The 24,542-nt window shown below is 37.6% G+C and overlaps 1 protein-coding gene across 2 annotated transcripts in view; it reads left to right on the top strand.

Moving 5' to 3' along the window:
- ATE1 (arginyltransferase 1) overlaps positions 1 to 24,542 on the top strand; it is a 165,926-nt gene that overhangs the window by 108,407 nt on the left and 32,977 nt on the right. For both annotated transcript variants that reach the window (XM_046652097.1, XM_046652096.1), the window contains exon 11: positions 9,301 to 9,421. In XM_046652097.1, coding sequence (XP_046508053.1) covers positions 9,301 to 9,421 — 121 coding nt within the window. The remainder of the gene's footprint in view (positions 1 to 9,300; positions 9,422 to 24,542) is intronic.

Genomic DNA, 24,542 nt, shown 5'->3' with positions numbered 1-24,542 from the left:
GTTTAGACTAAATGAGTAGTCATCCCCGGCAGAAGAGCAGCCTGTACCTAGATGTGAGTGCCCTGGGGTGAATGTGCTAGGGGTAAGAAAGTAGGCTGAAAGCGGATATTGGGCCATACACTCAAAATATGTGGTATCTCTAAACCAGAGAGCAAGAAGCTATAAGACCATATGCACATTGTGGGTATAGACTAATAAGCATGTGAGTACTGTACTTTTGTTTTACAAACATATATAGGTTCTGTCATTATTAGCAAAATTTAAAGTCATTTAAAAGCATTAATGAATTTATTATTGTTAGTGCCGTCAAGTGGATTTCCTAGTAACCTTGTGCACAGCAGAGCCAAACCCTGCCCCATCTTCTTGCATCATTCTCTCACCTTTTGGCACTGTATCGGACAATGCTTCATAGGGTTTTCATGGGCAATTTCTTGGGAGTGGATGGCTGTGTCCGTCTTCATAGTCTGTCTAGTCTGGAAGCTCTGCTGAAACCTCTCCACTACGGGTGACACTGCTGATTTTTGAAATACTGGAGGCATAGCTTTCTGGCATCACAGCAACAGACAGCTGCCACAGTATGACAACAGACGGGTGGTGTGGTTCCCTGAGCAGAAACTAACCCAGGCCACAGCGGTGAGAGCACCGAATCTTAACCACTAGACCACAAGAGCTGTCTAATAAATTTGTAGTGGCTTTTATCTTGTGTGATTTCTCATCAGCTGTAACTACAATTACAACACTATTTTATAATGGCCTGTGAAATCATTTTATGTTTAAAAGGGATCATCTTACGTTACTACAGACATTGGAGAGCCAGTTAGGGGTTTTAAATGGAGGATTTACGCAATCACTTCTCTCTGATGGCTGTAGGAGGATGGATTCAAGGGGGAGAACTTGGAATCAGCCCCTCTCACTGCCCTCCAGGTAAGGATGGCTTCACCTAGGGCGATGGCAGAACCAGTGGTTTTAAATGCTGTTTTCCAAGCAATAGCATAAAAAAGCACACACATAAGCTGTTCTTACGAATATGGTGATGGCCAAGTTTAATATACACATACATGAATATTTAATTTTTAACAGAGATTAAAGAAGCTTTGAGTTTTACTTTTTTATTTTCTCTTATATTATTTTCTGTATCTTCATCTTTCGTTCTGTTTCTTTTTTTTTTTTTTTCCCCTTCATCCACTTCAACTTATGACCCTTCAGTTTGAAATTAAATTCGGTCTGTAAGTTGACTCCCTGAATCTTTTCTTTACAAGCTTTCTTTGTATTTTTTTGAAGAAAAAAGATTAACCCAGGGTTTCCAAAATAAAAGCAAAGATTGTGATTAAAACTAAATTAGAATCTTTATTCTCTATTATTTGCTAATAGTAAAATAAATAGCCCAGTCTTAAGGAAGCTTTAAAGTAAGTCCTGGAGCCTTTATGAACCCTTAGATTTTAATTAAAGAAACACAGAATACCATCACTTTCTGTTTGTCAGTGGAAAAAATATGTATTTTTAAATTTTCAAAGCTTAGCCTAGCAGCACATGGAGTACATCTGTCGGCTTTCAGAGTTTGGGGAACACAAATGGATTCAGATGTTTAGGCCCTTTGTCTTCAGTGGTCTCAGCTCATCTCGCCAACTGAGCGTGGCACAGTCCAAACACAGTTTCTGAAAACAGAGCAGCTAGAGTTACTTCTCAAGCACTCTCTTGGGGACTGATAAAGTCAATCTCTGTTTATGTAATGAAGTCAGGGAGCAAGGGGTCTGCTGCAGACTGTGTGGATGGGATTCCATTGGCGTTGCCTTTCAGGAAGAAGACTGCACTTAATAAGCCCTCATTCTTGCTCTCTTTCTCTCGAGGTACAGCTCACTCTAATGGATTATTTTGAACTATTTTTGTTTATATAGTATTAGAGCTTCTATTTAAGCAATTGGTTTTAGTAAAATCAGTAGGTTTATTGTGGAAAAAATGGGATATTGATATCAACTGTTAAAAAGACTGATAAAAGACTTAAATGTCTAGTTAATCTTTCTTTTTCAGTGCTACTGGTGTTCACTCTGTGTATATGTGTATGTATTTAAATAATATTGTCTTTTTAGTGTTCTTATGTTTTAATTTAACTTGAACTTTCAAAACAAACTCTGCTAGTTTATCCTCTTATCAAATACTCACGAAATCCTTCATATTTTTCAAAATATTTATAAAGTATTCTTGAGAGTAAAATCTCATAAAGATCTTTGCTTCAGGACCAGAGTTCAAAGGAAAGTCCGTTTGGTTTTAATTTGAAGACTGTAAAAACAAAATACCCTCAAAATGGCAGAGTGTGAATTGGTAACTTCAGTTTTATTGAAATCTGCCAAGCCCATCCCCAGATGTTTCCAATTAAAAGCCAAGAATGCTAACTTGGGTGAATATCATAAGAAAGCATTTCTTTACTTTTCTCTGATTTTTTTTTTCTGAGAAAAATAAGTCTCAAATCCTTTAACTTTAATTAAAGAAATAACTTCTCATCTGCATATTGTTTAAACTCATACAAAGAAAAATGTAATATGCAAAGAGAATTCTATATGCCAGATTTGCGAACATATGTAGTCCTGAATGCAGAAGGGTTCACATGTCTTCTTATAAAGGCCAAAAAAAGAATTTTTAAAAGATGTTAAGCCTTTTAGAAATTAAAATCATATATTTCTGGATTTAATATGATCACAGGATGGACCTTTTAACACTGTGAATTTGTTTAAAAAGGGATAGTTAGTAATTTCAGTGCTTTCTTCAGGATTGTTAAATGAATTTTCCATTATAATATAGGTAATAACATTTTCTTTTGTTTTTCATCACTTGTGCATTCAGTTGTAAGAAGTGCTTCTATAGTAGTATAGGAAGATATAATAAGATAAAAGAAACCAGAATGGGGCCGGCCCCAGGGCCAAGTGGCTAAAGTTCTGTGGGCTCTGCTTGGGCTGCCCAGGTTCACAGGTTCAGATCCCAGGTGCAGACCTACTCCACTGATCAGCCATGCTGTGGAGGCATCCCACATATAAAGTAGAGGAAGACTGGCACAGATGTTATCTCAGGGCTAATCTTCCTCAAGCAAAAAAAGAAGAGGATTGGTAACAGATGTTAGCTCGGGTTCAGGGTGAATCTTCCTCACACACAAAGAAAAAAGAAACCAGAATGTATTTTTAAAAGTATAGATTTCATAATATTTCTCCAGATAATACCAGGTTACAGTAGGATCCATTCACGAACTTGAAAGTTACTTCAAGTATGTAATTCTGTATTAAAAAGAAAGATACCTACTGGTAATAAATTTGAATTTATGGAAATTGGCATTTGTTCAGTGGAAAGATGGAGTTGCTCTTTATAACTCACCTAGCCTTAACACTTTGAATGTAAGGCTAAAGATACATTTATTTTTGAAGCTTCCACAAACCGTATAGACGTAGGACCACATACCAATCTGTGGAGCTGAAATAGTTGTTTCTCAGTTAATTTCCTATTCGATGAAGTTTTGACGAGAATGTATTTGGGAGCTCAGGGGGAGACAGCTATGTAAGTCTGGGATCTGTATTTGCTTTTGATAAGTGCCTATTTTTTTCCAAACATGGTGCTACTTAGACTTTAAGACATGCTGCAGAAAGGGTCTCTGCTGTGGAATCGCCAGAGAAAGCTGTTGTTTGACCTTTGTGTTCCACCAGCAGCAGGTCCTGGTTGCTCATTGCAGTCTTGCGACTGTTGTCTTCTTCTGCTGCGGCTCCTTTGTGCTTCCATAGCACCTTGTACCCCCAACCCTGCATTTACCTCTGGCTACAAAAGTCCTTGGAGCAGAACAGCCTCCGTTTCCCCCGGCAGGTGATAAGGGCCTCACGAGGCTCCTTTCGTCTTTTCACCCCTGCTACTGAGCAGAGTCCTTTGTGCATATTGAACTGAGTTGTGATTTTTAGGATTTTTGGAAGTTACTTTGAAAATACTTACTTAAAGAATTGTGAGTATTTTTAACTTTAAGTATAGAAAGAGAATGGGAATCAGGAGTCTGGTTCTGAGTTCATCACTGCCAGTACATGATCTTTCATTGTTTTATCTGTACAATAGAAATAATGTTTGTTTTTATTACCATTTTACCCTACTAGGAGATTTAACTCAAATGATACGCAAAATTGTTGAGGACTACGTTCTTAACAAATGGAGACTTCATTATTATTGTTACTGTCATTACCACAATGACACTGCTCAAGTCTGAAGAGATGAAGAAGCCTTTCTCAGATCACGTTTCCCCTCCTTTTTTAAAAATGAAACTTAATATGAAAATCTATGCTTTTCTTTAAGAGAAGGTATATGCCAATAAAATAAGGAAAGAAATATTTTCAACTTTGAGGGGGAAAAAAACTAAATTGACATAAACCAGTAGATTCTAACATTCCTGAGCATGAGAATCCCGTTTGTAATTTTGGTAACTCTTACAGATCCTCTTATGATAAAGTACTTATACTTCTAGTATTTGATGATAATTTGCTGAATTCCCAAAGGTTGGGAGCTGTTCTTATACAATAAAAATATGGTGGAGCTGCATCATAAAAACAAGTTCAGCCAATGTTGATTGATTCACATGTGCCGTGTTAATGTCCGAGACAGAGAATGCTAAAGTAACATCTGCTGTGCTCAGAAAAGGAAGTAGAAAAGGGAGGAAGAATGGACTGGATCATGGTTCATTCATCCGAGTTATTCACTGAGCTGGTGTTGGGATATGTCAGTGAACAAGTCCTGCTAAAACCCCCTGACCCTGCATTCCAGCAGGAGTTTCTCATAGATATACTAAATAAGTAAATTAAGAGTGTTAGGAGGTGATAAGTCCTATGGAAGAAAAATAGTAGAGGTGATAGGTGGGCTTCATTGGGAAGGTAACATGTGAGCAAGGACTTGAAGTCGTTGACAGAGTTGTCATGGGAGCATCCATAAGACCAGAAGAGAGAACAGTCAGTGAGAAGCCCTGAGGTGGGAGCAGCCTTGATGTGTTCCAGGAGCAACAGGAAGCCAGTGTGGCCTGTGTGCAGTGATGGAGGAGGGGAAAGTAGTAGCAGACAGGCCAGAAAGGGAGCGTGGGCCACGTCACTTAGGGCCTCGTAGGCTGTGTCGTTGCTTTGGCTTGTCCTGTGCCTCAAATAGGAAGGTGGCAATGTAAACAAATAATCCATTTGAAAACAGATGGCCGTTTGATGTAGTGGTTGCCAGGGACTTGGGGAAGAGAGAATGGGAAGTGACTGCTAATGGGTAGAGGGTTTCTTCTTAGAATGATGAAAATGTTACGGAATTAGGTAGTGGTGTTGATTGTACAACCTTACCGATATACTAAGCACAATGAATTGTGTACTTTAAAAGGATTAATTTTATGGTATGCGAATTACATCTCAAAAATAATTTGGTTGCCAGGGCTTGCCCAGAACCATTTTTTCCCCCTCTTGCATCTACTTAATGTAGCTTTTGCCTTTAAAAATTCAGATTTCTAACTAGTTATACCTTAACTGAGGGAAAGTCTCAGTGTTCTTGGCTGTGTTTTCATTAGAAGTAAAGAATGTTAATCTATTTTCAAGTACCCTTGCTGAAAATGTTAATGATTGTGAAATCAAACTTTTCTAGATAGTCACCCTTTTTATGTGCCTTTAGATACCTGTGTTCACTGTTATTCAGTAAGAAATGACAGTGAGATGTTTTTAACATCTGGCTATCAAAATGAATGTAATTTTTAGGCCAAGTTCTATTATGTTTTACTAAACTAAAATATTCTCCATATAATTTATTTTGTGATTCTTGTATAGGGTAGAAAATTAGATCAATATGATAATGCTCTTCAAATTATGATCTAAAAGCATGCAAGTGAAAAGAATGCCTATTCATTCCATAGACCAAAAACCAAAATTGTGTGGTCTCCTCTACCAGAAGAAGAGGTTATTTTTAATAGAAATAGAGCAGGAAATGTATTTAGCTAGGGTTTTTCCCCCAGTGTTTTAGATTTAACTTTGGCATTTCCTCAAATTTCAATCTGTGACAGCCTAGTAAAGTTGATTGAAATATTATGACCATATTTTACCTTTTTTTTCTTTTTTTTTCCATGAGGGGAGTGTAGTATAATTTGGGTTTTACAGATAGTCTAAATGGTTTTCTTTAAAGAAAATAAAACCATTAAATACTACAGTCATAATCTGAGCAAAACATTGACTCTTCTGTGGCAACTCAAAATATACAAAGCTACAGAAGTTGTAACCGTTGGTGAAGTTACGGATCACAGTCTGCTCGACTGACTTCTCTCTGATGATTTTGAGTTGAGTGGTTATCCCTCACCAGAAATGCCTAATTAATAATGAAAAATATGCAGGCCCTCTCTGTTTTTAGGCTTTTTAGAAGATAGCCTTTAACTTTTCCAGGCATCTTACCTTCAACTACATTATCCTCTCCTGTAGCCTCCCCTCTTGAAATTGGTGCCCTTGCCTGGTGAGAGCTCATTGTGCTGCTGTCCTTGTTGGGTGGTTTTTCTGAGACAGTGTTGGGGAGTCTAGAGCTCATCTTCTAACATGTAGATCAAATAGAAAAAAATGCTCTAAAAAATTGTAAGATAAGCCTTGTCACACCAGTTACATTTTCAAAATTTTGAGTACTTTAGAAATACATAGTAACTCAGATTTCTTATTTACAAAAAGTCAGCACCCTAGGAAAGAGATAATCTGCTTTTACCTCATTGATCCAATATGAATGAATGTACTTAGAGGTTGATTAAATATTTTTTCTTCTGACCACGTCCAAATCCTTAAGTAATTACATTCTTAATACAGACATTTCTCATTTTCTTGCACTAGCTGAAAAGGCAGGTGGCTCTCCAGACCCCGCGTTTCTTGTTTGTGTGATGGCAAATTTACATGGAGCTGTAAGCATTTTGGTCAGTTAACTCGCAACTAGCTCAGTTTAGAAGGCGAAACATTTCAAAATGGTTTATTTCATAAAACTCTTTGCAGTCTTTGATGGCTTAAGAGAATGTTTGAAGCACTGAAATAAGCCTGTACTTTGGAGAAAAATAATGTTTTAATCTAATCTAAAAATTTGATTTTGGATGATGAACAGAAGTTAAAATGTGTACATTTATGGTTTTTCATTGAGATAAACTAAGTATTTAAAGAGTTAGAAATAAAATATCTGACCCATTGTTATGAGCAAGTATTGCCTTAGAAGAACGTTGTGAAAATTTAGGAACTTTGGACAGTTGTACATGATTGCACTTAATATATTCTTATGTGTACTTCATCTTTGTCCAGCGCTGTTGCTCCCAGTAGATTGTGAATTATCTAGAAGCATACATTTGTAAATCTTTTTCTCCCAGCACCTAGTGCCTGTCACATAGTCAGGAGTCATTTAATGTTCATTGACTGAGTATTTTTGATTGTCAGCATCATGTTAAATCCAGGCTCTGGGTTCAGGTGGCTGTTGATGAATCTGCATGGACTATGTCTGTTTTAACCTTAAAGATTCAAAGTTGATGCCTAATCCTCCCTCCCAAATATTTGATCTGTACGTCTTAGCCAGTCACCTTTCAGGTCCACCTTAAATTAGAAAATGATATCATTAGTATGTTTGGGGTTTTAGTTTGGCTTTTTTGTATTTTAACTTAAGATGATACATATATTTTCTTTTTACTGGACATGCTTGAGACTGGGATTCTCTTATGTTCTGCCATCGCAATAGACGAGATACAGCATTCCATTTTGATTGCTGTTTCCTTGTTCATATTGGTAATATTTTTGTACTAAATACAGAATCCTAGAATAATTAAGCAAGAAGAGCCAGAAAATTCTACAAATGAAGAGCGAGGAGGGGAGAAGGGTAGATCTATCAAATATTAAAATATAGTATAAAGCTTTAATAGTTAAAACTATGTGGCAGTGGTACGTGAGTAGACAGGCAGATCAGTATAACAGAATAAATACGAAGTCCAGAAAGAGATCTAAACGTATATGGAAACTTAGTATGTTATCAAAAAGACATTTTAAATCAGTAGCGAAAGTGACAATTGTTAAAAAAAATGATGTTGAAACCACTTGGTAGACATCTGAAAGAAATTAGGTTGAATCCTTTTATTCTACCTTACACCAAAATAAATCCCAGATGCAGCATAAATGTAAATGTAAAATTATGATATCATAAAAGTGCTAGGAAAAAACATGAAAATATTGTTATAATCTTCGAGTGATGGTAGCCTTTTTTAATTATATTGCAAAACCCAGACGCCATTTTTTAAAAATGATAAATTTGACCACTTATCGGATTTCCACATGGCAACAAAAAGCAAGGCATACAGAGTCAAAAGACAGATAAACTAGAAAATACAACATATTTTACAAACTAAGGGTTAATTTCCTTAATAGACAAATTAATAATCAGAAATCTAACAACAAAATGGACTAACTTTACAGAGAAGGATTTTAACTTCTGTAATAAAATTTTGAATTTTAAAGTTTAGAGAAGAGACATTTGGAATTTTAATTAACTTTGATATTTCTGAAAATTTTCACTAAATGATTTCACATAATCTGTACCATCCTCTGTTAATTGTCTACCAAATTAACCTTAGGTGAATGATTTTTTTCTTCAGCCTCTATTGTATAATCTTTGTTTTAGATTTGGGGTGCATAATTGGGTTATAAATATGTAAAAGAAACTTTGTAGGATTATTATCATAGCTATTTCCCTGAATAAACTTATCTTTATTTGCATTTATCAGGTTAGATTGCTCATGGAAGCATATGGACAAGACAGTATTTTGTAATACATTAGAATGGAATGAATATTATCAACTGAGTCTCCAAAATTAAAAAATCGTTACTAAGGATAGTGAAATTCCATTGCAGAAAATAAGTTCATGTCATATATAAATTACAGTGCTTTCATACATGAAAAGAAATTTCACTTTGTTATTAACTAGCATTTAAAAAACAATGAGATTTTGAAACTGGGTATTCTTAGTAATCACCTCAGCAAGAATCATATGTTAAATATTTTTTCCAAAAGAAAGTAGAAACTCGGATCTTCCAGATCAACACAGGCATCCCAAGTGGTGATGTGTGACTTGTAGAGAGCCTTTGAATCGCACGTGCATTCTTGAGGTGGGAAAGCGATTACTAACAGAGTAGCTTAGTGTTTACAATAGAGCTGTTTCTGGTTTACTTGATTTAAATTTGTGATTAAAACCTTTCCTGGAACTATAGAGCCATGTAACCAGGAAGTTACTGGTTAGTAATGCCTATGCCTTTTTTCTTCACTTCTCCTTAGGGTCAGTATAGACCTTCTGATTTGCTGTGTCCTGAGACATATGTTTGGGTCCCCATTGAGCAGTGCCTGCCTTCACTTGAGAACTCGAAGTACTGCCGTTTCAACCAGGACCCACAAGCAGGTATGTGTGAAGCACAGCTCAGACGGAAATAGTTGGCTTTGGTTTTAGAATCCATGCGTGTGTGGCTGTGCTCTTAATAGGGTCCAGGTGGCTTTTTATATATTGTGGAGTGTGCATGAGTGCATGTGTGTGTGTGTGTTTGTAAGATAGAGGGAGATACCACATGTGCCCACACACAACACTCACACTCACAGTTTTGCACATAAATGCAGAAACTTCATGTGCTTACTGACCAAGCTTCTCCCATTAGATTAGTGGCATTTTTTTATTTGAGTTCATAATAGGTTACATCATTGTGAAATTTGACTTGTACATTATTTCTTGTCTGTCACCATGTAGGTGCTCCCCTCCACCCCTTGTGCCCAACTCCCAACCCCCTTCCCCTGGTAACCACTGAACTGTTTTCTTTGTCCATGTGCTTGTTTATATTCTACATATGAGTGAAATCGTCTGGTGTTTGTCTTTCTCAGTCTGGCTTATTCTGCTAAGCATAATTCCCTCCAGGTCTTTCTATGTTGTTGCAAATGGCATGGATTTGTCTTTTTTCCTGGCTGAGTAGTATTCCATTGTGTGTATATACCACATCTTCTTTATCCAATCATCAGTCGATCAGCACTTGGACAGTTTCCATGTCTTAGCTATTGTGAATACTGCTGCGATGAACGTAGGGGTGCATATGTTACTTCAGATTGTTGATTTCAAGTTGTTTGCATAGATACCCAGGAGTAGGATAGCTGGGTCTCATGGTAGTTCTATTTTTAGTTTTTTGAGGAATCTCCATATTGTTTTCCTTAGTGGCTGCACCAGTTTGCATTCCCACCACCAGTGTTTGAGGGTTCCCTTCTCTCTACACCCTCTCCAACGTTTGTTGTTTTTGGTCTTAGTGGTTATAGCCATTTTAACAGGCGTAAGGTAGTATCTTAGTGTAGTTTTGTTTTGCATTTCCCTGATGATTAGTGATGTTGAACATCTTTTCATGTGTTTATTGGCCATCTGTATATCTTCTTTGGGGAAATGTCTGTTCATATCCTCTGCCCATCTTTTGATCGGGCTGTTTGTTTTTTTGTTGTTCAGTTGTGTGAGTTCCTTATATATTACGGAGCTTAACCCCTTATCGGATATATGATTTGCAAAAATTTTCTCCCATTTGCTGTGTTGTCTTTTGGTTTTGATCCTAGTTTCCTTTGCCTTGCAGAAGCTCTTTAGTCTGATGAACTCCCACTTGTTTATTTTTTCTTTTGTTTCCCTTGTCTGAGAAGACATGGTATTCAAAAAGATCCTTTTAAGTTTGATGTCAAAGAGTGTACTTCCTATATTATCTTCCAGGAGTTTTATGGTTTCATGACTTATCTTCAAGTCTTTGATCCATTTTGAGTTTATTTTTGTATATGGCGTGAGATAATGGTCTACTTTCATTCTTTTGCATGTGACTGTCCAGTTTTCCCACCACCATTTATTGAAGAGTCTGTCTTTTCTCCATTGTGTTTTCTTGGCACTTTTGTCGAAGATTAGCTGTCCATGTATGTGTGGTTTCATTTCTGGGCTTTCAGTTCTGTTCCATTGGTCTGTGTGCCTGTTTTTGTACCAGTACCATGCTGTTTTGATTACTGTGGCTTTGTAGTACATTTTGAAGTCAGGGATTGTGATGCCTCCAGCTTTTTTCTTTTTTCTCAGTATTGCTTTAGCAATTCGGGCTCTTTGGTTTCCCCCTATGAATTTTAGGATTCTTTTATTCCTTTCTCTTGCCTAATTGCTCTGGCCAAAGCCTTCAATACTATGTCGAATAAGAGTGGTGATAGTGGGCATCCTTGTCTTGTTCCTATTCTCAGGGGGATGGTGTTCAGTTTTTTCCCCATTGAGTATGATGTTGGCTGTGGGTTGTCATATATGGCCTTTATTATGTTGAGGTACTTTCCTTCTATCCCCATTTTGTTAAGAGTTTTTATTATAAATGGCTGTTGGATCTTGTCAAATGCTTTCTCTGCATCTATTGAGATGATCATGTGGTTTTTATTCCTCATTTTGTTAATATGGTATATTACATTGATTTGCAGATGTTGAACCATCCCTGTGTCCCTGGAGTAAATCCCACTTGATCACGACGTGTGATCTTTGTGATGTATTGCTGTATTCGGTTGGCCAATATTTTGTTGAGGATTTTTGCACCTATGTTCATCAGCGATATTGGCCTCTAGTTTTCCTTTTTTGTGTTGTCCTTGTCAGGCTTTGGTATCAGAGTGATGTTGGCCTCCTAGGATGTGTTAGGAAGCGTTCCATCTTCCCTAATCTTTTGCAATAGCTTGAGAAGGATAGGTGTTAAATCCTCTCTGAGAGTTTGGTAGAATTCCCCAGGGAAGCCCTCTGGTCCTTGGCTTTTATTCTTTGGGATGCTTTTGATTACTGTTTCAATCTGTTTACTTGTGATTGGTCTATTCAGATTCTCTATTTCTTCTTGATTCAGCTTTGGGAGATTGTAAGTCTAAGAAATTATCCTTTTCCTCTAGATTGTCCATTTTCTTGGCATATAGTTTTCCATAGTATTCTGTTATAATCCATTGTATTTCTGTGGTATCTGTTGTTCTTTCTCCTCTTTCATTTCTAGTTTTATCTATCTGAGCTTTCTTTCTTTTTTTCTTTATAAGACTGGCTAGGGGTTTGCCAATTTCATTTATCTTCTCAAAGAACCAGCTCTTTGTTTCATTTATTCTTTCTACTGCCTTTTTTGTTTCAATAGCATTAATTTTTGCTCTGATTTTCGTTATTCTCTCCTGCTTACTTTGGGCTTTGTTTGTTCTTCATTTTCTAATTCAGTGAGGTGTAGTTTAAGATTGCTTATTTGGGTTTTTCTTGTTTGTTACGGTGAGCCTGTATTGTGATGAATTTCCCTCTTAATACAGCTTTTGCTGCCTCCCATATGAGTTGGTATGGTATGTTTTCATTTTCATTTGTCTTCAGATATTTTTTGATTTCTCCTTTAATTTCTTCAATGATCCACGGCTCATTCAATAGCATGTTGTTTAGTCTCCACATCTTTGTCCTTTTCTCAGCTTTTTTCTTGTAACTAATTTCTAGCTTTATGGCCTTGTCATTGGAAAAGATGCTTGTTATTATTTTAGTCTTCTTAAATTTATTGAGGCTTGCCTTGTTTCCCAACATCTGGTCTATTCTTGAGAACATTCCATGCACACTTTAGAATTTTGGATGGAGTGTTCTATATATGTCTATTAAGTCCATCCAGTCTAGCTTTTCTTTTAATTCCACTGTTTCCTTGTTAATTTTCTGTCTGGATAATCTATCCAATGATGTGAGTGGAGTGTTCAGGTCCCCTACTATTATGATGTTATTAATGTCTTCTTTTAGGTTTGTTAATAGTTGCTTTATGAACTTTGGTGCTCCTGTGTTGGGTGCATAGATATTTATAAGTGTTATTTCTTCTTGATGGAATGTCCCTTTGGTCATTATATATTCCCCTCTTTGTCTTTCTTTACCTATCTTATCTTGAAGTCTACTTTGTCTGATATAAGTATTGCAACACCTGCTTTCTTTTGTTTGCTATTAGCTTGGAGTATCATCTTCCATCCCTTCCCTCTGAGCCTGTATTTGTCATTGGAGCTGAGATGTGTTTCCTGGAGGCAGCATATTGTTGGGTCTTGTTCTTTAATCTATCTCGCCACTCTGTATCTTTTTATTGGAGAATTCAATCCGTTCATGTTTAGGGTGATTATCAGTATATGAGGACTTAATGCTGCCATTTTATCAATCATTTTTCCAGTTCTCTTGCATTTCCTTTGTTTCTTGTCCTGTGTATTTTAGTCTACCAATTGAGTTGGTAGTTTTTTATGTTGTATTTCTTTGTTTTCTCCTTATTTATTATTTGTGTCTCTGTTCTGTCTTTTTGTTTAGTGGTTACCCTGAGGTTTGTATTCAAGATCTTGTGGATAAGATAGTCCATTTTCTGATGGCCTCTGATTTCCTTAGACTAAACCGATTCAGTCCCTTTCCTTTTCCCTCTTAAGTTGTTTTTCTCACATCTTATTCCATCTTGTGTTATGGTTTTTGGTTAAAATGACAGGATTATCTGTGTTTTTGGTGTTTTCCTTCCCTTTGTTTTTAATGCCTTACTTGAGTATTTGCTGTTCTGCTCTGATTCTGTCTACCTATTTAACTCCTTACACTGTGCTTTGTAATCCCTTTTTCCTCCCCCTTTTTTTTCCAATCTTGAGGATTTCTTGTAGGGGGGGCAGTCTTGTGGCTACGAACTCCCTTAGCTTATGTTTGTCTGGCAAAGTTTTTATTTCTCCATCATATCTGAAGGATATTTTCACTGGATAGAGTATTCTTGGCTAAAAGTTTTTGTCCTTCACTGATTTGAATATGTCATTCCAGTCTGTCCTAGCCTGTGAGGTTTCTGCAGAGAAATCCCCTGAAAGCCTGATGGGGGTTCCTTTGTAGGTTATTTTATTCTGCCTTGCTGCCCTTAGTATTCTTTCTTTGTCATTCAGTTTTGCCAGTTTCACTACTGCCTTGCAGTAGGTCTTTTTACATTGTTATATTTAGGAGATCTGGCAGCCTCTTTCATATGGATTTCCTTCCCTAGGTTTGGGAAATTCTCTGCTATTATTTCTTTGAACAAACTTTCTGCTCCATTCTCCTTCTCCTCTCCTTCTGTAATACCTATAATTCTTATGTTGCATTTCCTAATTGAGTCAGCTATTTTTTGGAGACTTTCTTCATTTCTTTTTAGTCTTAGTTCTCTCTCCTCCTCTATCTGGAGCATTTCAACATGTCTATCTTCGATTATGCTGATACACTCCTCTATGGTGTCTACTTGAGCGTTCAGGGAATCCATATTTTGTTTTATTTCTTCCATTGTGTCTTTCATCTCTAACATTTCTGATTGATTCTTCTTTGTAGTTTCAATTTCTTTTGTGAAGTAGCTCCTGAGCTCATTGAATTGTTTGTCTGCATTCTCTTTTACCTCATTGAGTTTTTTGATGATAGCTGTTTTGAATTCTTCGTCATTTAGACTACATATTTCTGCATCCTCAGGAGACTGATTTCTGGGGTACTTGTCATTTTCTCTCTGGTCTGGAGATCTAATATAGTGTTTGATATTGGTAGAGGAGGTGGCTTGGTTCTTACGCATCCTGATATTGTTTGGTTGCAGTTACCGTCTCTCACCACTGGGCAGGGGCCAAGAGCTGCATATTCTGAGTCCTCTGCCTTCAGCCAAGATCCTGGGGCCTGGAGCTGGGGTTGGGCTAGTGGGGGGAGGGGCACTTTCTCCTGCATATTCTCGGTGTTTTCTCCCTCTGCTCTCCTGGGGTATTGGCTTGATAAGGTCAACCCCCATGAAAGCTTTCGCCCTGGTAGGAGGTTTCCCTCTAGGCTGAAAAGGCCCTTGAGAGTCCTTGAAGTTCCCGGGAATGAACATCCCCTCCCCCGTTCCTTCCCTCTTGGAGCCTCCTTCTGTCCCAATCGCAGTCTTTAGGGGAGGGAGCAAAGATTTCTCTTACCTTGTTCCGCCTCTTCCCAGGGAGGCTCTAGCCTCTCCGCCCTCTGTCCTATCGCTGCGTGGATCTCTCTGACATTTTTTGTGTTGAGTTTGGATGTCCTCTGTTGAAGTATGGATGTTTTTATCATTTTATATTGGAGGGGGAAGATTTCTGAGAGACCTCACTCTGCCATGATTCTGACATCACTCTTACGTTACTTTTTACATGCTTTGAGGGCTAACACCATTATCCATTTCTTTTACAACTATCACAGTGAATAAAAACTGTTCACTAGATTATTTAGCCAATGTAGAGAAGATGGAAATATTGACCAGTTGGAGTGAATAAAGTTGGGGAGTGATTTCCTGGGGGCTAACAGGCTGTGATGGGTTTTGTGACAATACTTTCTTGACTTTCTTCTTACATTTCTGGTGTTCCTCCTTTTCTTTCCCTTCTTCCGTCTCCTACCCAGTGTGGTCCCAGACATATTTTTATCTCTTAGTGTTCTCCCTCAGATACTCTGTGCTCAAGTAGTGTGTACAGCCGCTGAAAGTGCAGCCCTGGAGTCAGACTTCTGCATTCAGACCCTGGTTCCATCATCAGCTGGTAAATGCTGTGCTCTTAGGCAATTTAATAATCTCCCTGGCCTCAGCTTCCTGGCCTTCAAAATTAAAGTAATAATAGGACCTACCATATTGAGCTGTAATGAGGATTAAATAAGACAGACAGGCTGAGACTAGCCCCCTGTTATTGGAATGCTGCATCCCATATATGCCTCAGGCTTTCATCTGCATATGCCTTTATTTGCTATGATCCTTCTCTCGGAAAAAACGGCAGTTCTCTGCACCTCCCTGTTGTGTAGACCCCACGCCCTCTTCACAGCAGTCCTCCTCCACAGAGCCCTCCGTATCCTCGCTGCGTTCCACTGTTTGGGAATCAGGTGCCGTGTGAAGCTCTTGTGATGGTTGCATTCCGTTGTCATGTGTGTCTCCCCAACACAGAAGTTCCTGGATGTTCCATGTGCACTTCACTGACCTTTGGGTCCTCGCAGCCCACCAGAGGAGATGCCCAAGGCACACTTCTTAAGAACAGAAACATTTTTCTATTAGGCACCGTGGTCTAAGTTTGGGAAAAAAGAAGGAAAGAGACATGGGGAGGCTGGGGGATGGGAAGAGAGTAAATGGAAAAGGCAAATAGTAAGACGAAGAGGGTAAGGAAAGAAATGCAGTAGTTTCTTCTGTTCTAAGGTGTGCATTTTTCCCCCCACAAATCAGGTTTTTTCTTACTAAAAAAATTAATCTACCATTGTATTATGTTATCTTGAAAAGCTGTTATGAAATCAAGGGTGGGCACTTCTTACATGTGATGACCTTAGATCTGAGGAAGAGTGGCCCTAGGCACCTGAGTTTAGCCACAGGTTTTCTAGATATTTAGGTTTTGTAGAACAACCAGGGCTTTATAGTTCCCTGCACCTGAAATTGTTAATCAGAATTTCATCATTTCCTTAAAAGTTACACCTCATTAATGAAACAAACAGATACGTTGCTTAAAAACAAACACATTGAATTTGTCGGTGAGTTTTGGTGTCAGGCTCAAAGCAAAAGGCAATAGGATTTTAGAGGAAAGCATATACTTATGCATTCTTCCCTCAAAAAATTTTTTTTCCATTTAGCTTTTCTCAAGGTCAGGTCAGACCCAGTCTCTTATGAACTGAGCATCTCACTGCATTATTTCATGTCCACATATAAAAATTTCTCTTTATAAGCTCCTCCCAACTGAATAATAATATGATCTTAAATTGGTGTCTGACTCCCAAACTTAACGACACAATTTCACTTTCCATTTTTCTTTCTTGGTCCATTTTAAAGGTTGCTTCTTTTCCTATATAATACTTGGAGATTAAAGCAATCACAGGCTCTCCCTGTTTTATAAAATTGAAAAAGTGACTGAATAATCTCCATGCACTGAGTGGATATTCAAGTAAAGATTCATTCATGTTAATAGATTTTAAATTCATTTTCCAAAATAAGCACTAATGAGCATTTCATGGCAAAGAATATGTAGTCTCATGTGGACCAGTTTGTCAAGTGCGTCCTCCACCCCGGTGAGTGAGAAATATAGAGCATGTGCTTTCCCTGTAATCTGAGTTACATTTCTTCTGGCAAGAGCTTTAGCTCTTCACACGCATTGTTTACCATTCATTTACAAAAATCAGAGGAGTGAATTTCTTTGAGAATGGTGCCTTGAAGAAAATGAAGATCCTTTTCCATATACTGAATCTTTGGAACTTTCCAGAGAACACCATACAGTTTTATCAGTATTGAATATCACAGTCCAGACACTATTTGAAATCAGACTTACATCCTGTGGTTTTAGGAAATTAAAATGCAGTTACATGCTGGAATGTATTCAGCATGCTGTGAAACATGGTCATCTGAGATTTAAACGGCAATCTGTGAGAAACTGTTCTCTTCTCTGGGGCCAGTTTTACTTTTACATGACCCATACTCTGACTCAGAGAAAATACAGAGCTTAATATGGGCAATATTGTTATTCGGCATGGTGCTTTTTTCACAAAATCTCGTTTCTCCTCCCAGCTGTTCAGTAGTTAAATTACTCTGCCAAAGGCACTGCTGATCACCATAGGTCTCTGTAAAACAGTGTGGCCACAAGGTGCATCAGTGGCCACTTGTAAGAAAAATTACATTTTCCACTATCCTGAATTGCTGTAAGCCTCTGGAAATCCTATTCCACGCCCCCCCCCCCCCCACCTTGTATGCTTATTTGTTCAACTAGGAAGTCTGCAGAACAATAAAAACCTACTATATTTACTGCTTTACCGTACTATGGGGAGAGGGGCTGACAAACTGAAGTAACCTGGAAAATTCTAAAGAAATCCTTTTGTTCATCAATGCAGAGTCTCTGCCTACTCTAAAAAAGGGATTTCAAAAGTTTCTCAAATGGTTTTTTAAGTAGAAGTCTGTTAGATTGCTTTTTAAATTGGTAGTTGGATATGCGTAAATTTCAAAAATTCTGCATCACAGTTACATTGTACCTTTATTGATTAAATTAGGTTTTAAAAATATTTACTGGAAACACTAGTAGAAAATTAGTCCAAATGCATAAAACCACTACTAAGAAGAAAATTAAGATGAACCCATAGTCTCATCATACATCGATAATCATTGTTAATATTTTTATGCATTCCTTCTGATCCTTTTTTGTGTGTATATATCTGTATTTTTTTTTTTTAAAAATGAGAATCATGCTTTGCACTTTTATTGAGGTAACATTGGTTTATAGCATTATGTAAATTTCAGTTGTCCGTCATTCTATTTCAGTTTCTGTGTGGATTACATCATGGTCACCACCCAGAGACTAAGTACCGTCCATCACCACACGCATGCGCCCTGTCACCCCTTTCGCCCTCCTCCCTCCCAACTTCCCCTCTGGTAAACACCACTCTCATCTCTGTATGTATGTGTTTGTTGGTTGTCAGTGTTTGTTGTTTTATCTTCCACTTATGAGTGAAATCATACAGTATTTGACTTTCTCTGTCTGAATTATTTTGCTTAAATGCTTCACACTTTTGTTGTTGTTTTTACTTACTACTTTGTGTTGCTTCTTACTTTTAGTAAGGTAAAAACTCCTTGACTGTTAATTTGGTCATTCAGCAAACTTACATGATACAGGCAGTTTGTAATATAGACATTTTACAAGCGTCACTGAAAGAGTAAACCAGATGCTTTGGAGTTGGTATTAAAGCCATGATAAGCTATGATCTGATTTGACTCTTAATGTTGACAAATACTGTATTATTTATTGTTGGTAGTAAAATCTTTTTGGTTTTAAATTTGCAAAAAATTCAAACTTTATTGAGCATGTGCTATTTCCCAAGCATCATCCTATGGTTTCCCCTGTGTTACTTCAATTTATCCTCAGAACATCATTGAATGTTTTGACATTGACCCCTCAGATATTATTTGTTGCAATAATAACAGCTAATATTTGTTTTTAATCAGAGATTTAAAATAATTTTAATTCAAATATTGCTCTATAGTTTTTATAAGTACTTATTTCTAGTATTTATTTTGAAGAAGCTGATTAGAATGGTCTTTATTTCTGTTTCTACCTATAATTACAGTAGTATACATCTTACCAGAGATTAGCCTAGCTTTCATTCTCTCTTTTCTGTATGTATTTTGCAATGTTTGCAAGAACTTTCCTAATTTTTCTTTAATGTAACTAAAGTCATAAGTTGTTAGTGAGAGTATTGAATTTAAATTTGCTATAACAGCATCAAATTTTGGCTTAGGCCTTTATGCATTTATCCAGGTTAGAGAATTTCTAGGACACCTTAATTCTTCCCAGCTGTTGCTGAAAATCTAAACTATAATGAGAAGGGTTTCCTAGTTTAATCCTGTGAAACTCTGAGGCTCTTATCTGTGTTATTTTATGTTGTTTCCTTTGTCTGTTTTCTTCTCTCTTTATTCCACTCTTCTTGTTGACGTGGTTCCCTGGCATTTTCTTTACTTCTGCAGTTTCTATCACACATGCCCAGAGAAAAAGCAAGTCTCACTCTGACCAGGGCTGTGTGTGTGACATAACCAGGTTCAGAAAGAGCTCTGTCCTGTGTTTGCTTGCAAGTTTCTCCAAGCCTGGTGTCACTTCCTGCGTGTTGTGTTTGTGGTCCCTCACAAGGGTGTACCTTGGCCAAAATGTTGTCTTACTCAGTAGGAAACAATGGCTGATGAGAAAGCAAATCCACCAGAACTTCCCTGGGCCCCTAGAAATGCGCTGCAGCGATCGTTTAGCGTGAAGCAGACAGTGTCTCTTTTACTTATTTTGGATATAGAATTAAGCTGTTCTTTTAATACTTCTGGGTAAAATTTTTTTCAAATCTAGATTTGAGGTTGACCTATGCAATTGAAGTTGCAAAATGCATGATGTTGATTGTTGGATACTTAATAAATGTATATTCTTTGTTGCCGATAACCTCAGTGGTGCCATGGTGCTTGGATGTAGCCAGCTGGAGAGAGAACCAGTTGTAGCCTACTTAGTACATGTCGTAAAGGAGAACGCATCAAACTAAGAAAACGTCTTTGGAAATTCGGCTGTTATATTTGGTGAATCTGGAGAATGTGTTTCAATAGGGAAAATGTAGAAAGAAATGAAAAAATACCACTTTATTATTTTATTACTATCTTTTCTCACTTACCTCCTTTTCAGAGATATCTTTTCTTATCCAAATGTTAGTGTAGGGCTAATACGACTCCTGGTTTACAAATTAGTAACTAAATTTCCCTAGTTTGTGTGGTCTTTTAATGAAGACACCAAGGAGTCAAAAAACAGCTCTTACCTATGTTTGTGCATAAGACTGAAGTATTATAACTTTATTATTTGCATTTTCTATTAAAAAATGTGAAACTAAGGCTTATTAAGGTAAACTTCAACAGTTCTCAATGACTGTTCTCATCCTTAAAGGGTATTTTAAAGGCAGTCTTGCAGAGAAATTTTACAAATACTGTTTTACAAATTTTTACCAGCCAATCTTTGCTCCCTAAGCCGTGCGTGAGCAGTGAGCCAGTGACTGAAAACAGTTAGCGCCCTGGCCAGAGACAGACCGAAACGCCTCGTAAAACGTTGAAAAGCAGACAGGATTTCCATTTTCCTATTAAAGAAATATTTCTCTGATCCCTTTCTCTTTTCTTACAGAATAGATAAAAATTTTTAAATAAACAGTTCCTTTTACAATCACTCAGCTTTTGATTTAATTAATCCTGTAATAAATAATAAAAGATCATTTCCGTATCATTCCAGCAGCCTCCGAACTATCATGATGCTTCAAACCTGTCCGTAAATGCCACTTCTGCCAGTTCTGACCTGTGGCCTCTTACAGGGCTACTTCATTTGTTTGAATGAAAACTCATAGTTTTTATATAATGAAGAGGTTGTCCAAATGTCAGTTAAAGAGTAAAAATAAAGCCCATATCTGCTGTTTAAGTGCTGGCTGAACTATGATATTCTATTGAATATGAGACATCATCAATTTTAAGTCCTTTATTTTATGTATCACTAAGAAAGAAAGAATGTTGCCAATTAGACCCAGACTCCACACTTGTAAGATGCACCCAAGTTTCAGAAATGTCAAACTGTAAAAATGTGAATCTTTAACATAGAGGTTCAGTCTCTGGACCATAATACCTGGCAGAACTGTAAAGTGTTACTTCTTTTTATGTTAGGGAGCTTTGTGGCATCTTAATTCTAGTCATTAAAAAATAATATGGATGGAATATGCACTTATGTATCAGAGTTGGAAGGCATTGATTTCCGGTACTTTCATATAAAAATAAGATTACTATGTTTGAGGATAATAATAGAATTCTTTTAATACTCTGATCTAGCTACTTTTTAAAAATTTTTGAGAAGATATGTAACTACTTTACAAGGATACTTTATTGTAATGAGAGTAAAAACTTTTTACTACCCAAAAAGTATTGAAATTCTGTAAGCATTGATGATCTGCATGCATTCTAGTTTTAAACAAATTTAAAAGTTTTTAAAACTTTGCCTGATGTTGGAAGTAGGCAATAAAAGTAGAGAATTTAAAAACTTTGCTTAGCCAATAAATTCAGTCATCTCTGACAATTGATGGAACAAAGATGAAATAAATAAAGAAGGGGCAAAAGGTGGTATCCCACAGGATGTCATCAAGCTCGTCCTCAGCCTTAAAATAATCTGCAATTGATTCAACATTTTCCTATCTTGTGGATTATCAGTAAATATTCTTGGTTTAACTTGTATGCCTCTATAGTAACAGAACATGAATCATTAGCATAATTGAGAAAAATTCTTAAAGAATACTTGATGATGTATTTTGGAACCTACATCATTTGATACTCAATACAATGTCTATTAGTTTTTGGAGGAACTGACCCAAAGACAAATATAACAGTCCAAAGATTTCTTAAATCATTTACACCCAACTTCACTGTGAGAATAGAGTCTACATTTGTTTGCAAGGTATTTTTAAACTGTTTCAATTCTCTTTTGTGGATCTTAATATTCAGTCTCTCTGCAGAAAAATAAGCTATAACATGAAGGTATGAGAAGGTCTGTTTATGAGTACTCTTTTATGTGATGCTAGCAAAATGTTTTTAATATAAACATGGAAACAGGGGTAGAATTCCTTTTCTTGTAAGAAATATATTTTCCTAGCTGCCATTCATTTGAAACAGACGTCATTAGGAGACACTTGTTCATACTTCTATGGCGTGTTCACTTATAGTAAAGTGAAATTTTCTGAAAATAGGAAGGACATGTTGACATTAGAGAAAGAGTTAAAGTTACCTGCTTTACTAACCTCTATCAAAATAAGAAAACAAGAATAAAAAACTAAGCACTTCTAATGCTAAAAAGACTGTCTTAGCCTGCTTTCTTTCCAGAAGCAGACCTGAAACATGGACTTGCATTCAGGTAATTTATTTGGGACGTGGTCTCAGGGAGCAGGAGTGGGGCACTGGGGAAAGTGAACTCCAGAAGGAGGAAAAGACAATGTAGAGATGTGTTACTGTGTGATCCACCACTTTAAGGACTAGAGTTCAATCCTTTGAGAAACCTTCTGATGTGTATCTCAGAATTGGCCGCCTGATAGATCAAAGGAAGAAGTACATGTCCTTTGGCTTCTGTTCTCTGCTGGCCACTGATTGTCTCATTGGGTGTTAATGCCCCTGCATTTTGAATTTATACATATACAAAACTCCTACAGGCACAGCAGGCTGCTGCAGGCAGGAAGCAAGAGAGAGAGAGACCTTGCCGATCTATCCTTCCCTGAACCATACATGATAGTCATGGCGTAAGTTGGAGATGAGGCTAAGGGGGTAAGAGGCAATGGCCAGGAGGTATCTAATATATTTAAAAACTACAGAATGAGGTGGCATGTCCCTGATGTCAGCTGACCATGTCAGTTGCATTGGGGCAGAGAGAGTAAGGACCACAAACATGAGAAAGTAGTATTCTCCTTAAAAAAAAAAAAAAAAAAAGCTGGCTCAATTTGAAATAGTCGGAGAAGTCAACCAAGAATTAGAAACCTAAATTTGAAGAATTTTTAAAATCATTCATTCAACAAATATTTATTAAGCCAGGTATTATGCTTTATGATAGGGGTGTAAATTACTCATTCCAGCCCTCAGGGAACTTAACAGAGGACACAGTTATCAAGCACTTTCAGTGACGTGTGGTAAGTAGTATATTGGGGGAAATAGGAGATACAGTTAGTCCTCATAGGAAGGTCTTCAACCCAAGTTTGGATGGGTGTGTGAGAGCCAGGAATGCTTCTTGCATGAAGTGATCTAAGTTAGAGTTTAAAAGGGAGGGAATGCAAGAGCTCCAGGCAGAAAGGAGCCCGTTCAGAAGGCCTAGGGCAGGGGGCACAGAGAGAGCTTAGGCTGGGAGGAGGCTAGGTGAGGGGAGATGCAGCTGGTTAGTAGAGGACTTTGTAAATCATGATAAGGAGTTTAGATTTTTCTCCTGAAAGCACTGGAAGGCCATGAAAGTGTTTTAAGCACTGGAGTGACATCAGCAGATTGGTCTTTTCTACTCCACATGTGGAGAATGAATGGGACTTAGTTAAGACTGAAGATAAGAAGACCTAATTAGGAGAGTTTTGCATACAGTACTCTAAGCAAAAGATGACAGTGGCTGGTGGCCTGGACCAGGAAGGCAACAGTTGGGAATAGAGAGGGAGTGAAAGGATATTAAAGATATTCGGGAGGTGGGATCCACAGAACTGAATAGTTAATTGTGCATGGCAAAGGTGAACAGGAGCAGATTTTGTGGAGAAGGAGAAGAATGGTGAGTTCTGCTTTGGACATTACTGAATTAAAGGTGTTTGGAGACATCCAGTAGAGGTGTCGAGGAGGCGGCTGGACATACAGCCTGAAACTCTGATAAACAGAGATTTGGGAGGCACTAGGACGTGTCCGAGGGCCTTACCAGTGAATGCAATTGCCCAGAGTGAAGAACAGAGGTCCTAGGAGAGAACTCTGAGGAACCGCGACATGTAATGACTGAGTAGATGAAGAAGAGCCCCGTTAGAGGCCAAGGCTCTAATTAGAGCGTGGGGTAAGAAAGCCACAAGAATCGTTTTCAAGAAGTGGAGAGCAATAGCAGTGTCAGATTCTGCTAAGAATTGAGAACCATCCTTGGAGGGTCCTGGCAAAGACCTGTTATAGTTTTGCTAAGAATGAAACAGGGTCATAGCTTAGAAATTGAGTGGAAATTAAGAAAGTGACCATATCAAATTTAGCTTTTGAAGACACTAGCTAGAGAGATAAGTCTGATGGAGGAAGGCCTTTAAAAAAAAGGGGAGTGGTTTGAGCATTTTTTAAAGCTGACGAGAGTTAAGAGAGAGAACGATTAAGGCTGTAGAATAGAGGTGAAAATCGATATATCGGGGTCTCTGAGATGAAGCATGGGAAAGATCAAGAGCGCAGACGGCAAGGTTAGCCTTGGATAATAAGGACTCTTCCTCTGTCGTAGGAGAGGACGGGGAAGGCTCAGTGCAAGTGAAGACGAGGATATGTTGGTGTGGGGATAGTACATCGAGAGCTTTCTCACCTCATGCC

The sequence above is a fragment of the Equus quagga genome, chromosome 2, assembly GCF_021613505.1.
Source record: "Equus quagga isolate Etosha38 chromosome 2, UCLA_HA_Equagga_1.0, whole genome shotgun sequence".
NCBI classification, from domain to species: Eukaryota; Metazoa; Chordata; class Mammalia; order Perissodactyla; family Equidae; genus Equus; species Equus quagga.
Note: the sequence above shows the minus strand (reverse complement) of the source record. Positions and strands in the feature narration are given on the sequence as shown.